This window comes from Leucoraja erinacea, chromosome 2 (assembly GCF_028641065.1).
Source record: "Leucoraja erinacea ecotype New England chromosome 2, Leri_hhj_1, whole genome shotgun sequence".
In the NCBI taxonomy this organism is placed as follows: Eukaryota; Metazoa; Chordata; class Chondrichthyes; order Rajiformes; family Rajidae; genus Leucoraja; species Leucoraja erinaceus.
The window spans coordinates 25,585,561-25,602,864 of NC_073378.1; the positions used below are offsets into that span (position 1 = coordinate 25,585,561).

The following is a 17,304-nucleotide window of genomic DNA, read 5'->3' on the forward strand; positions in this document are numbered from 1 at the left end:
CAAGGGCCACATCTAACTCCCTCTTAAATATAGCCAATGAACTGGCCTCAACTACCCTCTGTGGCAGAGAATTCCAGAGATTCACCACTCTGTGTGAAAAAAGTTCTTCTCATCTCGGTTTTAAAGGATTTCCCCTTTATCCTTAAGCTGTGACCCCTTGTCCTGGACTTCCCTAACATCGGGAACAATCTTCCTGCAATAGTGGAAGATAGTGGCCTTCAAATTGGGGTGGTTGGAGAAAGCATCCTGCTTGCCTGCTAGATTTTGACTTGCTGTAACTGCAGGAAAAATGTTCTCGATGTTGGGGGAGTTCTGAACCAGTGTTCAGTTTAAGAATAAGGGGTGGTCAGTTAGGACTGAGATGAGGAAAAAGATTCTTCACCCAGAAAGTTGTGAGTGTGTGGAATTATCTGCTTCAGTGGGTGGTGGAGACCGGTTCTCTGGATACTTTCAAGAGAGCTAGATAGGGCTCTTAAAGATAGAGGAGTCAGGGGATATGGGGAGAAGGCAGGAATAGGGTACTGATTGTGGATGATCAGCCATGATCACATTGAATGGCGGTGCTGGCTCAAAGGGTCGAATGGCAGATTCCTGCACCTATCGTCTATACTTGACTATATGGCAATAAAACTCCACCACTTGACTTTGAAGCATTCATGCATGGTGGAGGTATAATGTAGTTATAGAGTGATACAGTGTGAAAACAGGCCCTTCGGCCCACACCCATCAACATGTCCCAGCTACACTACCTGCTTTTGGTACATACCTCCAATCCTGTCCTATCCATGTATCAGTCTAACTGTTTCTTAAATGTTGGGATAGTTCCTGCCTCAACTACCTCCTCTGGCAGCTTGTTCCATACACCCATCACCCTTTGTGTGGAAAAAGTTACCCCTAAAAAAGATACCTCTTCAAAATACTTCAAACAAAAAACATTGAAATTATACTTCTACAATGCACTAAAACATGATTTTAATACATCAAATATCAAAAAGTCCCTACCCTGGGAGGGGGGGGGGGGATACCCCCCTTTCCACTCCCTCGCCGGTTACCCCCAAGGCCAGTGATCAGTGATCGCTCAGCCTCCCCACTTTCAAAAACGCTCCACGGCCCCTGGTTCAGACGGAGAACACTGCCAGATGCGAGCGGTGAACTGAGGCCAGTTGTCCGTAATGTATGGATCCCAATGCTCAGTGCTTGGGAGTTGGCTAATGCTATTGATGTGTAATTAGCCAGATTTGTAATTAGTTGACGAAACTTAATTTATTAATCCCAAATATCATGGGTAATAGGATAAGTGTAATATTAAAATGACTTGCAAGGTGTCAGGCTGTCTGTCACAACTTACATATTATATCCCATTATTTCCTTCAGTTAAATATTGGGAAGGTAGCACTATTGTCATTTGCCACGCAACTATGTTTGTTTAGCTCACTGACTATTTCTAAACCCACCCCCTCCCAAATTCCTTTGACAGGTTGAATCGAAATGGCCCCAATCTCGTTGTTTTATTAATTGAACACATGGATGAACATCCTCAAGGAGTGTAATCAGATTCAGATGCGATATTTAAGAGCTTTTTCAAAGAAGGGGCATATGTAAAGGAGTAACAAAGATACTTGCAGGGGAAAATCTTAAGAGGTTATTATTTGTCTTTACTTTTAGCTGGAAACAAGACATCTGAAGATTCAAAGTTCAATATAGTAATTGTGCTGATACTGACTCCAACCTGCCATGTAATGAATATCATCCATTCCAGAGGTTTTATGTTTCTGATCCCATTTAAACTTCACTTGGATTTCAATCATTTCAATGTAAAAGTAATTGGGAATGGGGAGCATTGGAACAAAAATTTCCCCTTGGCACATATTAACTGTAATATAATAATGTACGCATGTTGGTAGGTGCACTCAAAACAAAGATCTTTTTATCATTGTTGTGTTATGAATACCACAGAAAATATTATGTACTCTCAAGATCACATTAAAAAGAATATTATTGCTTAAATATATATTTATTGGACTGCATCTCGGAAAAGTCCCAGCTGATGGGAAGACAGCAAAATACTGAAAATATTGAGTGTGAAAATAACTTCAGGACAGTTTGTTAGGAAAATGAAGGAAATAATAACCGAATACTTATACAGCTGAGTGAGTATAATTTTATGGATGAGAAATTGTGTTCAACCAATTGATGACTTCTTTGACAAAGTAACTGGCATGTTAGATAACAAGGAAGCCAATGGATGTAGCAAATTTTGTTATACAACGTTAGGTCCATGAAGTGCCCCATAAAAGATTACTGTATTAGATAAGCACCTGCGGACTTGAACGTAATAGGTTAAGTCAGATATGGGGATTTATGTGTGGGCCAGATATATTGTCAGTGCAGAGGGGCTACGAGCAAGGCCAAGTGTGCATCTAGTCAAGGTCTGGAATAGTACTAGGTGTGCAGTCAAAGCTGGGACAATGGGAGTGTTCAGCACTTGGAACCTAAGCAGGTCAGCAGCTATGATCAGGGTAGAATAGGGGGCCATCTGTAAGGCATGAGAGAAGGTATGCAACTGGAGCCAGGGCCAGGAGTAGTACCAGGTGTGCAGCGAGTCCCAGGTTGGTCAACATGGGCCAAGTGTTTGATTATAATCTTGAGATAATGGCCTGGTGCTGGAAGGGTCCTGTGTGGAGGCAGGGTCCCGACCCATAATGTCACCTGCCCTTTCTCTCCAGCAAGGTTTCCTGACCGGCTGAGTTACTCAACTTGCACATCTTTGAGATGTGGGAGGAAACCGGAGCACCCAGAGAAACCCCTCATGTGGTCACCGGGAAAACGTGCAAACTCCACCCAGACAGTGCCTGAGGTCGGCATCAAACCCGGGCCTCTGCGAGATGTCATAAGTACATTTTGGAATGAGGTGCCAAACATAAATAAAGTCACACCGCATGGAAACAGGCCCTTCGGCCCACCTTGCCCACACCGACCAACATGCCCCATCTACACTAGTCCCACTTGCCCATATCTCTCTCAGCCCGTCCCATCCATGTACCTGCCCAAATGTTTTTTTAAACGTTGCGATCGTCCCTGCCTCAACGACCTCCTCCGGCAGCTTTATAGTTTCTGAGAGATACAGAGCGGAAACAGGCCATTTGGCCCACCAGATCTGGGCCGACCAGCGATCCCCGCACATTAACACTATCCTGCACACACTAGGGACAATGTTTACATTTACCAAGCCAGTTTACCTACAAACCTGTACGTCTTTGGAATGTGGGAGGAAACCGAAGATCTCGGAGAAAACCCACGCAGGTCATGGGGAGAACGTACAAACTCTGTACAGACAGCGCCCGTAGTCGGGATCAAACCGGGGTCTCTGGTGCTGCATTTGCTGCAAGGCAGCAACTCTACCGCTGCGCCACCGTGACCGCCCATTCCATACGCCCACCTCCCCCCTTTGTGTAAAAAGGTTGCCCCTCACGTTCCTATTAAATGTGATCATGGCTGATCATCCCCAATCAGTACCCCGTTCCTGCCTTCTCCCCATATCCCCCGACTCCACAATCTTTAAGAGCCCTATCTAGCTCCCTCTTGAATGTATCCAGAGAACTGTCCTCCGAGGCAAAGAATTCCACAGACTCATCTCAGTTCCAAATGGCCTTATTCTTAAACAGCGACTGGCCTCTGGTTCTGGACACCCCCAACATCGGGAACATTTTTCCTGCATCTAGCCAGAACTATCTTTTCAATCTTGAACCTATGTCCGCTGGTCCTCGATTCCCCTACTCTGGGGCAAGAGACTCTGTGCATCTGTCCGATCTATTCCTCTCATAGTTTTTGTACACCTCTATAAGATCACCCCTCGTCCTCCTGCACTCCAAGGAATAGAGTCCCAGCCTGCTGAACCTCTCCCTGTAGCTCAGGCCCCTCGAGTCCCAGCAACATCTATTTCTGCACACTCACGCTAGTGTTCTACACTTGGCAACTCCGGGACTGTTTGCACGGGAGAATTTCACCGCGTCAGCACTTTCCACACACCACCACAGGAGCACCATTCAACCAGAGAGCACTGAACAACATCACGTGACTTACAGGCTTTGCATTTCGTCCGTCCGAGAACCTTTCTTCCCGAGGAGTTTCCTTTTGCTCGTCCGGACCTGCGATCACAGCAGACAATGATGGAACGTTTCAAACAGAACGCTGCCATTCCGTTTCATCCAGAATAGTTATCCAGAAAACATGAAGCCATTCAGACATTAGAAATCACTGAAATACACTGAATAGTCAAAGGCCCGGATAGAGTGGATGTGGAGAGGACAATAGACAATAGGTGCAGGAGTAGGCCATTCAGCCCTTCGAGCCAGCACAGCCATTCAATGTGATCATGGCTGATCATCCCCAATCAGTACCCCGTTCCTGCTTTCTCCCCGATATCCCCTAACTCCGCCATCTTTAAGAGGCCTATCGAGCTCTCTCTTGAAAGTATTCAGAGAACCGGCCTCCACCGCCCTCCGATGCAGAGAATTCCACAGACTAATGGCGCTGTCCCACGGTACGAGTTCATTCCAAGAGCTCTCCCGAGTTTCCCCCAATTCGAACTCGGAGATTTACGGTAATGGCCACTCGTCTGTACTCGGGGCTCTCGTGGACATTTTTCAACAAATCTTCACGAGTCTTCCCAAGCTTAACTGCCGTTAGCGAGTCCTCTCGAGTACCTGCCATTAACGGTACGAGCTGCTAAGAGACGTCCCAGAGCTCCGACGTACCCGCTACGTTCATTCTCCGTGCTTACCACGAGTTTAATTTACTTAGGCTTACTCCTTATTCTTAAACTGTGGCCCCTGGTTCTGGACTCCCCCAACATCGGGCACATGTTTCCTGCCTCCAGTGTGTCCAACCCTTAATAATCTTATATGTTTCAATAAGATCCCCTCTCATCCTTCTAAACTCCGGAGTGTACAAGCCCAGCCGCTCCAATAAAGTAATCACTCATTAATTTTCTGCTCACCTGGAGCTTTTCCGCTGAATCAGACGCCAGTTCAAAATCAAAAACACTCTGCCTTGTAGAAAAGAGACAATGAAATTCAGTTATAATGTTACCCTGCTTGTTATTCCTTACTAAAACCAAATGCATCTACTTATTGCATCGGGTGGCGCAGCGGTAGAGTTGCTGCCTCACAGCGCCAGAGACCCGGGTTCGATCCTGACCTCAGATGCTGCCTGTATGGAGTTAATACGTTCTCCCCGCGACCCGCGTGGGTTTGCTCCAGGTGCTCCGGTTTCCTCCCACAATCCAAAGACATGCAGGTTTGTAGGTTAAATGTCCTTCTCTAAATTGCCCCCAAGAATACTCTGAAATGATTAGAGACTTTTAGAAGCAGCATAAAAACAAAGAAAATAGGTGCAGGAGGAGGCCATTCGGCTGTTCGAGCCAGCATCGCCATTCATTGTGATCATGGCTGATAATCCACGATCCGTAACCCGTGTCTGCCTTCTCCCCATATCCCTCGATTCCACTAGCCCCTACTCTATCTAACTCTCTTTTAAATCCATCCAGTGATTTGGCCTCCACTGCCCTCTGTGGCAGAGAATTCCACAAATTCACAACACCCTGGGTGAAAAAGTTTGTTCTCATCTCAGTATTAAATGGCCTCCCCTTTATTCTAAGACTGTGGCCCCTGGTTCTGGACTCACCCAATATTGGGAACATTTTTCCTGCATCTAGCTTGTCCAGTCCTTTTATAAATTTACATGCTTCTATAAGATATCATCTCATCCTTTTAAATTCCAGTGAATACAAGCCCAGTCTTTCCAATCTTTCCTCATACGACATGTCCCGCCATCCCCGGGATTAACCTGGTGAACCTACGCTGCACTCCCTCAATAGCAAGGATGTCCTTCCTCAAACTAGGAGACCAAAACTGCACACAATACTTCATAAGTGTCCTTTGGCAAATATCAGCACAGCAGTCGGGTACTTACTGGAGGTGACCAGGAGTCTCATCGAGTTTGTCCAACAGACTGTCTTGTACATCTGGAGTCTCCATCTCTATAAAGGGGGGGGGGGGGGGAAAGAGAGTTGTAAATCATCGCCCATACAACAGGGCACAAGACACAAGCTAAAGGGTGCAAACCTATGTCCTCCACAGCCACGTTTTGCTTCGACTTTGGTTCCGTTTCTGTCAGGGGATGGGCGTCCTGTTAAAATATTTGGGGTAAAAAAAAAAAAAAAAAAAATGCAAATTGTTAGAAAATGAGCTGCCAGATGGGGAAGGGTTAGATCAAGGCAGATGTTGTCAAGCTGGAAAGGGTCTGGAGAAGAGGACGTTGCCAGGCCTCGAGGGCCTGAGCTACAGGGAGAGGTTGAGCAGGCTGGGACTCTATTCCTTGGAGCGCAGGAGGACGAAGGGCGAACTTATAGAGGTGTACAAAAATCATGAGAGGAATAGATTGCGTAGACACAGAGTCTCTTGCCCAGAGTAGGGGAATGGAGGCCTTGAGTTTAAAGCAAGGGTTCCCAACCTGGGATAGATTTACCTGCAGGGGGTACATTTCGCCTACCCGGGGGGGTAAAGGGCCTGTCCCAATTGGCGATTTTGTAGCCTCCTTTTGCTCTGGTATTTTATTTAATTCACATGTTTCATCAATAATGTTGAAGGGTTTCGGCCCCAAACGTTGCCCTATTTCCTTCGCTCCATAGATGCTGTTGCACCCGCTGAGTTTCTCCAGCTTTTTTGTGTACCTTATGTTTTATTATTAATGTTTAATGTTTTATGTGTCATTCCTAACTGTCACTGTATGTCATGTTGTCACTTGCGGGCGGAGCACCAAGGTAAATTCCTTGTATGTGAATACTCGGCCAATAAACTTAAGGGCCTGTCCCACTTGGCGAGTTTTCCAGCGACTGCCGGCGTCGTATCAGTGTCGCCAAAAGATTTTGAACATTTCAAAATCCAGCGTTGACAAAAATATGTTGCGACACTTGAAAAAGCGCTGCACGTCAATACGTCTTCGCACCGCGTCACGGCGCGTATTTTTCGGTGACCTGATACGTCAGTCAATGATGCCAGGAAAAAATAAATAAATATTTTTAAAAAGAGAAAAAATAAAAAATAAAATTCGCCAAGTGGGTGGTGAAGGAGGGTTTTCTGGAAACAAAGCGGAGTCAGGGGATATGGGGAGAAGGCAGGATCGGGGTACTGATTGGAGATGATCAGCCATGATCACATTGAATGGCGGTGTTGGCTCGAAGGGCCGAATGGCCTACACCTGCATCTATTGTCCATTGAATGCACAAAGTTTTTTTTCATACAGCCTATCGGGATCAAGAACCAGAGGGAATGGTTTAAGGTGCGAGGAGAAAGATTTAAAAGGAACCCGAGGGGCAACTTCTTGCACACAGAGGGTGGTGGGTGTGTGGAACGAGCTGCCGGAGGAGGCAGTTGAGGCAGGGACTATAGTGACATCTATAAGACACTTGGTCAGATACCTGGATCTTCTTCCTGGGTTTGAGGCAGCAGAGGTTATGTGACTGCCTCCAGGCGCTATAGCCAGTTCAATGTGCTGTTGGTGAGGGCCATGAGGTCTACCACTCCACCAGGGGGCGGCGGAGGACAGCGCGGTCGAATGCAGCCCCCAGCGATGCATGTTACCGTTGAACCGGCCGACCCCTGTACGGAGCCGGTTCAGGGCGACCCACTCGCTGCGGGTCAGGTCCGAGCCAGGTCGGGCTGTGGTGTTCGGTGCAATAGTGAATTGCAGAGGTCGTGTGGGCTGTTCCCAGGTGGTTCTCTGTGCTCCTAGTGTGTTGAAACCAGAGCCAGAAGGTCGCTGTGTTTTCGGGAGAATGGGCGACGAGATGACAGGCGTTGAGGTCCCAGTCGCTGCGGGCCCTGGGCAAGGTGGTGCGGAGGATATTTGGCATCCAATGGGGCCTTGCACACCAGCCTGTGGGTGAAGTACTCTGCCAAGCATGGCCGGCACGATACCCGCGAGCATCGGCAGAAGATGTGTCGGAGTAGGACGTAAGCAGACAGCATCAGGGACACATGGATGGGAAAGGTTTCGAGGGATGTGGGCAGAGCGTGGGGTAGATGGGACATGTTTGTCGGCGCGGACAGGTTGGGATGAAGGGCCTGTTTCCGTGCTGTGAGAGGCTGGTGAAATTAAGGTTTACCGTGACCTTTGATTCAGCAGTTGTCGCCCTGGTGAAAACTTCATCGAGAGTCGGATCTTCCTTAGAATCCGGACTTTGTACATCTTCACCACTCTCAACCTTTTGGTTTTGCGCTGATAATACACCTTTGCTTCCCACTGTTGGGATAAAGACATGGAAATCCTCGTTAGTTTTAAAGCCACAGGGTCACACCGCTCAGAAACGGGCCCTTCAACCCATTCTTCACACCCAACTCATTGGATCACTTCCCTTTGGAAGGCGACTCCGGACTGTCAAAGCCGCCACAGCCAGACATAAAGACAGCACGAGTAGTAGCTCTACTCAATAACCAAAAATCTGTAGCCTCCCTTTGATCTGGTATTTTATTCAATTCACATGTTTAATCGATAATGTGTTTTGTTAATGTTTAATGTTTTAAGTGTCATTTTATGTCATGTTGTCATTTGGGGGCGGAGCACCAAAGGCAAATTTCTTGTATGTGAATGCTCGTCCAATAAACTTAACGGCCTGTCCCACTTGCCGATTTTTTCGGCGACTGCCGGTGTCGTATCAGGGTCGGCAAAAGATTTTGAACATTTCAAAATCCAGCGGAGGCAGAAATAAATGGAGCGACACTTGGAAAAAAAAATACCGCGCGTCACATGTCATCACGCCGCGAATGTTTCAGTGACCCATTATTAATGTAGTTGAACAAGACAATAGACAATAGACGCAAGAGTAGGCCATTTGGCCCTTCGAGCCAGCACCGCCATTCAATGCGATCATGGCAGATCATCCCCAGTCAGTACCCCGTTCCTGCCTTCTCCCCATATCCCCCGACACTGCTATCTTTAAGAGCCCTATCTAGCTCTCCCTTGAAAGTATCCAGAGAACTTGCCTCCACCGCCCTCTGAGGCACAGAATTCCACACTCACAACTGTGTGAAAAAGTGTTTCCTCATCTCCGTTCTAAATGGCTTACACCTTATTCTTAAACTGTGGCCCCTGGTTCTGGACTCCCCCAACATCAGGAACATGTTTCCTGCCTCTAGCGTGTCCAAACCCTTAATAATCTTATATGTTTCAATAAGATTTCCTCTCATCCTTCCAAATTCAAGTGTATACAAGCCCAGCCGCTCAATTCATTCAACATATGACAGTCCCGCCATCCCGGGAATTAACCTGGTGAACCTACGTAGCACTCCCTCAATAGCAAGAATGTACTTCCTCAAATTTGGAGACCAAAACTGCATACAATACTCCGGGTGTGGTCTCACCAAGTGCAGAAGGATCTCTTTGCTCCTATACTCAACTCTTCTTGTTATGAAGGCCAACAGGCCATTCACTTTCTTCACTGCCTGCTGCACCTGCATGCTTATGACTGATGAACAAGGACCCCCAGATCCCGTTGTACTTCCCCTTTTCCTAACTTGACATCATTCAGATATTAATCTGCCTTCCTGTTCTTTCCACCAAAGTGGACAACCTCACATTTATCTTCCCCACCAAAGATGTCAGGCTAACTGGTCTATAATTCCCTGTTATCTCTCTCCCTCCTTTCTTAAAAAGTGGGATAACATTAGCTACCCTCCAATCCACAGGAACTGATCCAGAATCTATAGAACATTGGAAAATTATCACCAATGCATCCACGATTTCTAGAGCCACTTCCTCAAGTACCCTGGGATGCAGACACAGATCAGGCCCTGGGGATTTATCAGCCTTCAGTCCCATCAGTCCATCCAACACCATTTCCTGCCTAATGTGAATTTCTTTCAGTTCCTCCATCACCCCAGATCCTCTGGCCACTACTATATCAGGAAGATTGTTTGTGTCCTCCTTAGTGAAGACATATCCAAAGTACCTGTTCAACTCATCTGCCATTTCCTTCCCCAAAATAAATTCACCTTTTTTGGTCTTCAAGGGTCCAACTTTGGTCTTAACTAATTTTTTCCTCTTCACATACCTAAGGAAGCTTTTACTATCCTGCTTTATATTCTTGGCTAGCTTACCTTCGCACCTCATCTTTTCTTCCCGTATTGTCTTTTCAGTGATCTTCTGTTGTTCTTTAAACATTACCCAATCCTCTTCCTTCCCGCTCATCTTTGCTACATTGTACTTCTTCGCTTTAATTTTTATACTGTCCCCGACGTCCCTTGTCAGCCACAGTCGCCCCTTACTCCCCTTGGAATCTTTCTTCCTCCTAGGAATGAACTGATCCTGCACCTTCTGTATTATTCCCAGAAACACCTGCCATTATTGTTCCACTGTCATCCCTGCTACAGTATCTTTCCAGTCAACTTTGGCCAGCTCCTCCCTCATGGCCCCATAGTCCCCTTTATTCAACTGCAACACTGACACATTTACCCTGGTCCCTCTCCAATTGTAGATTAAACCTGACCATGTTATGATCACTGCCTCCTAATGGCCCAACCACAAGTACCTTTATCAAATCCGGTTCATTATGTAACACTAAATCCAGAATTGCCTTCTCCCTGGTAGGCTCCAGTACAAGCTATTCTAAGAATCCATCACAAAGGCACTCTACAAAGTCCCTTTCTTGGGGTCCAGTACCAACCTGATTTTCCCAGTCTACCTGCATGTTGAAATCACCCATTACAACCACAGCATTACTTTTGCTACATGTCAATTTTAACTCCCGATTCACCCTATGTCCACACCTATGTTTGGGGGGCCTGTAGATTAGTCCCATTAGGGTCTTTTTACCGTTACAATTCCTTAGTACTATCCATATTGACTCCACATCTCCTGTTTCAATGTCACCCCTTGCAAGGGACTGAATATCATTCCTCACCAACACAGCAACCCCACCATTAACACTAATTGTGCTTGACGCAATAAACATTGAGGTCTTGAACTGAGACTAGTTTCCTGGAAGAACCTGCATCTTGAAGTTGGATGTCATCACTTACCAGAGTTTGAAGAATTTCGAAGACTACCTTTGCCGGCAGCCAAGGGCGACATACTCTTTAAGTTACTAGGTTTCTAAAAAAAAAAGTTACACAAAATATTTACTAAAATAACGTCGGAGGGTTAATGTGAGATTTCCAATGAAAGCCACGCTCATAGGACACTCATTCAGTTATTCGTCACCGTTGAAAACATTAGCGACGCAGTGGCGCTGGTTTCCGACGGGCACGGTGATGGACGCACCACACATCTCTGTCCTCCAGTTCCTGCGGACTTCCACCGCTGGAAGTACAGGGTTGTGTTGTGTGGGTTTTATCATCATCCCCTTATTTGAGGAAGGACATCCTTTTGATTGAGGCAGTGCAACGTAGGTTCACGAGATCGATCCCTGGGATGGCAGGAAAAAATGTTCCCAATGTGGGGCGAGTCCAGAACCAGGGGCCACAGTCTTAGAATAAAGGAGAGGTCATTTAAGGCTGAGGTGAGTAAAAAAACGTTTTCATCCAGAGAGTTGTGAATTTGTGGAATTCCCTGCCACAGAGGGCAGTGGAGGCCAAATCACGGGATGGATTTAAGAGAGAGTTAGATAGAGCTCAAGGGGCTAGTGGAATCAAGGGATATGGGGAGAAGGCAGGCACGGGTTATTGATTGGGGACGATCAGCCATGATCGCAATGAATGGCAGTGCTGGCACAAAGGGCCGAATGGCCTCCTCCTGAACCTATTTTCTATGTTTCTAATGCTAGGTACGACAGTGATCGCAACTTCTACTGAAGTGTGGGCGGCCGTTGGCTAGTTAGGATCTCATCCGCCCTTTGACTGATCTTGTTTTCGGTCCTGCTGGGGGTCCACAGCCCCCTCCTAACCTGGCCAAACAGGTGGGGGAAACGGTTTAGTCGCCGACTATCCGACCATGGAGCGGGTAGAACGGGATTACATTGTACCCGTGGCGGGGGAACTCTGAGAGATACGCAACAAATGAATGAAAGATGTAAAAAAAAATTTTTTAAACGATGATAAAGGAAACAGGCCATTGTTATGTGTGAAACCTATATCGCTCATTTCTCTTTCGCCCGACTCAATCTGAAGAAGGGTCTCGATCCAAAATGCCCAACCTGCTGAATTACTCCAGCTTTTTTGTGTCTACCTTCAGTTTAAACCAGCATCTGCAGTTCAAGTCAAGTCAAGTCAAGTTTATTTGTCACATACACATACGAGATGTGCAGTGAAATGAAAGTGGCAATGCTCACGGACTTTTGTGCAAAAGACAAACAACAAAACAACCAAACAAACTATAAACACAATCATAACACACATATTCTTTTAAATAATAAATAATGGAAGGAAAAACGTTCTGTAGAGTTAGTCCCTGGTGAGATAGGCGTTTACAGTCCGAATTGCCTCTGGGAAGAAACTCCTTCTCAACCTCTCCGTTCTCACCGCATGGCAACGGAGGCGTTTGCCTGACCGTAGCAGCTGGAACAGTCCGTTGCAGGGGTGGAAGGGGTCTCTCATGATTTTGTTTGCTCTGGAGTTGCACCTCCTGTTGTATAGTTCCTGCAGGGGGCGAGTGAAGTTCCCATAGTGCGATCGGCCGAACACACTACTCTCTGCAGAGCCTTCTTGTCCTTGGCAGAGCAATTCCCAAACCAGATGGTAATGTTCCCGGACAAGATGCTTTCCACCGCCGCTGCGTAGAAGCACTGGAGGATCCTCGGAGACACTCTGAATTTCCTCAATTGCCTGAGGTGGTAAAGGCGCTGCCTTGCCTTACTCATGAGTGCTGAGGCGTGTGATGCCCATGTCATATCCTCAGAGATGTGGACTCCCAGATATTTAAAACAGTTCACCCTATCCACAGGATCCCCATTTATCCTCAATGGAGTGTACGTCCTCGGATGATGTGCCCTCCTAAAGTCCATGATCAGCTCCTTCGCTCCATCCTGCACGGGACAACACAGCAACAGGCCCTTTGGCCCATCATGTCTGTGATGTACACAGTGTCGTTACAAGTCGTCTCATCTGCCTGCATATCGCCAATATCCCTCCAATTCTATACATCGGGTGGCACAGTATGTCAGCGGTAGAGTTGCGACCTCACGGCGACAGAGGTTAGCTCCGGACCACGGGCGCCGTCTGTACAGAGTTTGTACGTTCTCCCCGTGATCTGCGTGGGTTTTCTCCGGGTGCTCCAGTTTCCTCCCACACTCCAACAATAAGCTAATTGGTTTTGGCAAGTTGTAAAAGTTGGCTCCGATGTGCAGGATAGAGCTAGTGTATGGGGTCGGCGCGGACTTGGTGGGCCAGCGTGGGGGAGGGGCTGCCAAGGACTAATGTGGCTGTGTTGACGAATGGAGCATTTGTGTACTGTGATTAGTGTTGCCAACTGTCCTGTATTAGCCGGGACATCCTGTATATTGGGCTAAATTGGTTTGTCCCGTACGGGACCGCCCTTGTCCCGAATTTCACCGCTACTACTCGGGTCGAGGGGACTGTCGGCCCCGCCTCACCCGTCCCGACGTAGTGCAGCCCGTGGAGTGCAGCAACAGCAGCAACAGCAGCGCCTCGCCCGTGGCCCCGTCGGTCGGTCAGCAGCCCGGCCAGCTGTCCGACCTTTGGACCTTTGCTTACTGCCGACACCACCACCACCCCTCCTTCTCACGGCCGATCATCGGTTCGTGAGTTGGACGGGGGCGATGGACTTTGTGTGAGCGACGTCGTGCGGCCCCCGGGCCAAAACTCCTCAGCTGGCCCCGCCGACTGGGCTTTGTGTGTAGTCCGGCACCCGGGGCCAACTTATCATTCACCCAGTCACGGCCGAGTCGGTCAACGAATCGCCGTGGGGAATTTGTCCCGTATTTTGGCCTTTTGTCCCTCATTTGGGAGTGAGAAAGTTGGCGGGCCTAGCTATGCGAGGCAAAAACAAAGAATTTCATGCCAACAACGGCCCGACGTCGCGTCGCAGCGTTACATCGCTGTATTTGTGTTGCAATTCTCTGGTAGATCACACTGATCATATGCCAATCCTTCACTGGACAGGCGACAATAAACTCTCTATTTCATCAAGCTCTAGAGAACGAGGTCTCTCTAGCTCTCTCTAGAAAGCATCCAGAGAACCAGCCTCCACCGCCCTCTGAGGCAGAGAATTCCACAGACTCACAACTCTCTGCGAGAAAAAGTGTTTCCTCGTCTCCGTTCTTCTTAAACTGTGGCCCCTGGTTCTGGACTCCCCCAACATCAGGAACATGTTTCCCGCCTCTAGTGTGCCCAAGCCCTTAACAATCTCATACGTTTCAATGAGATTCCCTCTCATCCTTCTAATCTCCAGAGTGTACAAGCCCAGCTGCTCCATTCTCTCAGCATATGACAGTCCCGCCATCCCGGGAATTAGCCTTGTAAACTTACTCTGCACTCCCTCAATAGCAACAATGTCCTTCCTCAAATTAGGGGACCATAGTTGCACACAATATTCCAGATGTGGTCTCACTAGGGCCCTGTACAACTGCAGAAGGACCTCTGCTCCTATACTCAACTCCTCTTGTTATAAAGGCCAACAAGCCATATCTACTCCAATAACTTGTAAAAACTATAAATAGTTGCTAGTGCGTGTAGGATAGTGCTAGTGTGCAGGGGTCGCTGGTCGGCACGGTCTCGGTGGGGCCGAAGGGCCTGTTTCCGCACCGTGTGTCTCTAAACCAAGCTGATCGCACTCACCTTGAATGATTTGCGGTGTTCGCCCTCTGTGTCGCTGTGGCGTCTTTGCCAGTCGGCGTGCACGGAGCCAGACTTCCTCTCCAGCTCCCCATCACTGACGGCCAGTGATATCTCAGGCAGCTCGGTTGGGAGACACTCACTTCCAATGTTTGTCTATTTCCAAAGAAAATAACGACAACAAGAAAAAAAAGAATTAAAGCAAGCAATTTCCGACAAGGTGGCGCAGCGGGTAGAGCTGCTGCCTCACGGCGCCAGAGACCCGGGTTCCATCCTGACCACGGCTGCTGTCTGTACGGACCTTGTACGTGGGTTTTCTCAGAGATCTGCAGTTTCCTCCCACACTCTAAAGATGTGCGGGTTTGTAGATTAATTGGCTTGGTGTAAATGCTTGATTGTCCCTGGTGTGTGTAGGATAGCGTTAACGCGCGGGGATCAATAGACAATAGGTGCAGGAGGAGGCCATTCGGCCCTTCGAGCCAGCACCGCCATTCAATGTGATCATGGCTGATCATCCCCAATCAGTACCCCGTTCCTGCCTTCTCCCCATATCGCCTGACTCCGCTATCTTTAAGAGCCCTATCTAGCTCTCTCTTGAAAGTATCCAGAGAACCTGCCTCCACCGCCCTCTGAGGCAGAGAATTCCACAGACGCTGGGGTTAGGGAGAGATAGATAGAAACATAGAAAATTGGTGCAGGAGTAGACCATTCGACCCTTCGAGCCTGCACCGCCATTCAATATGATCGTGGCTGATCATCCAACTCAGTATCCTGTACCTGCCTTCTCTCCATACCCCCTGATCCCTTTAGCCACAAGGGCCACATCTAACTCCCTCTTAAATATAGCCAATGAACTGGCCTCAACTACCCTCTGTGGCAGAGAGTTCCAGAGATTCACCACTCTGTGTGAAAAATACAGTTCTGTGTGAAAAAAAAGATCAGCCATGATAGAATGTTTGTGCAGACTTGATGGGCCGAATGGCCTAATTCGTCTGCGACAACTTGCCAACATCGGCTTAACCAAACAAAACTCAATCGATCTTGAACACGTACCAGCATCTTTTCCACGCCGTACACCAGCTTGGCGGCCTCCAGGATATCAAATGTAGAGTCAAAATATATTTTCACCTTCTTGCCTTCCTTCTTGTTGACCAACAGCGTTCCCTTCAAGTTTATAACGAGGATTGTTGCGCTCACTACGTCTGCACATTGGGGGAGAAGGCAGTTTAGGAACCGTCATCGAGCTGACAAACGCGCAGAGAAGATTTACCAAGATGTTGCCAGGACCCGATGGCCAGAGCTACAGCGAGCTGTCTGGGACTATTCCATGGAGCGCAGGGGTGATGTTATAGAGGTGTACAAAATCTTGTTCTCCACAGATGCTGCCAGACCCGCTGAGTTACTCCAGCACTCTGTGAAACGTCACCTATCCATGTTCTCCACAGATGCTGCCTGACCCGCTGAGTTACTCCAGCACTCTGTGTCTATATTGCATTGTGCATATTTTAGCTGTGATATGACTGGTTGGTTTGAATAACTAGATACAGTATGTTTACATTGGAATAACATTACAGGAACTTCAGTTAGTCAGTGTCATACAGCGTGGAGCCAGGCCCTTCGGCCCAACTCACCCATGCCGTCCCATCAGCCTGCATTTGGCCCATGTCCCTCCAAACCTGTCCTATCTACTTGCCTGTCTAATTGCTTCTTAAACATTGGGATAGTCCCAGCCTCAACTACCTCCTCCAGTAGCTCATTCCATACCCCCACCACCCTTTGTGTAAAAATGTTACCCCCTCAGGTTCCTATGAAATATTTACCCCTTCACCTTGAACCCATGTCCTCTGGTCCTCGATTCCCCTACTCTGGGCAAGAGACTCTGTATGTCTACCCGATCTATTCCTCTCATGAATTTATACAATACAAGATCACCCCTCATCCTCCTGCGCTCCATGGAATAGAGTCCCAGCCTGCTCAACCTCTCCCTGTAGCTCAGGCTCTCGAGTCCTGGCAACATGTGCGTATCTCGAAGTATTTTATTACCTTCCACAACAAAAGTTTTGACAGCTTCATATGACAAGCTGACTGTTTCCCAGAGGTCATTCTAGAGGAGAGAGAGAAAGAGATAAGGGGAAAAAAAAAATTCAAACCAAACTTAGAACAGGTTAACAAGGTAAACAAAAATGCTGGAGAAACTCAGCGGGTGAGGCAGCATCTATGGAGCGAAGGAAATCGGAGACGTTTCGGGTCGAGATCCTTCTTCAGACTGATGTGCGGGTGGGGGGTTGGGAAGAAGAAAGGAAGAGGCAGAGACAGTGGGCTGTGGGAGAGCTGGGAAGGGGAGGGGAAGGAGGGAGAAAGCAAGGACTACCTGAAATTGGAGAAGTCAATATTCATACCTCTGGGGTGTAAACTACTCAAGTGAAATATGAGGTGCTGCTCCTCCAATTTGCGGTGGGCCTCACTCTGGCCAGGGAGGAGGCCCAGGACAGAAAGGTCGAATTCGGAATGGGAGGGG

The 17,304-nt window shown here is 47.8% G+C and overlaps 2 protein-coding genes across 2 annotated transcripts in view; both read right to left on the reverse strand.

The window, feature by feature from the left end:
• Positions 1-6,185, reverse strand: part of LOC129705339 (synaptonemal complex protein 2-like) — a 35,061-nt gene extending 28,876 nt beyond the window's left edge. Inside the window, exons 1-4 of the mRNA XM_055648872.1 lie at positions 6,126-6,185; positions 5,974-6,040; positions 5,000-5,051; positions 4,084-4,148 (exon numbers count right to left, since the gene is read on the reverse strand). Of these exons, the coding sequence (XP_055504847.1) occupies positions 4,084-4,148; positions 5,000-5,051; positions 5,974-6,038 (182 nt within the window). The 5' untranslated portion in view covers positions 6,039-6,040; positions 6,126-6,185. The remainder of the gene's footprint in view (positions 1-4,083; positions 4,149-4,999; positions 5,052-5,973; positions 6,041-6,125) is intronic.
• Positions 6,186-7,298: 1,113 nt separating this feature from the next.
• LOC129707908 (synaptonemal complex protein 2-like) overlaps positions 7,299-17,304 on the reverse strand; it is a 29,266-nt gene continuing 19,260 nt past the window's right edge. Inside the window, exons 10-14 of the mRNA XM_055653363.1 lie at positions 16,830-16,890; positions 15,840-15,988; positions 14,790-14,942; positions 11,079-11,151; positions 7,299-8,304 (exon numbers count right to left, since the gene is read on the reverse strand). Of these exons, the coding sequence (XP_055509338.1) occupies positions 8,030-8,304; positions 11,079-11,151; positions 14,790-14,942; positions 15,840-15,988; positions 16,830-16,890 (711 nt within the window). The 3' untranslated portion in view covers positions 7,299-8,029. The remainder of the gene's footprint in view (positions 8,305-11,078; positions 11,152-14,789; positions 14,943-15,839; positions 15,989-16,829; positions 16,891-17,304) is intronic.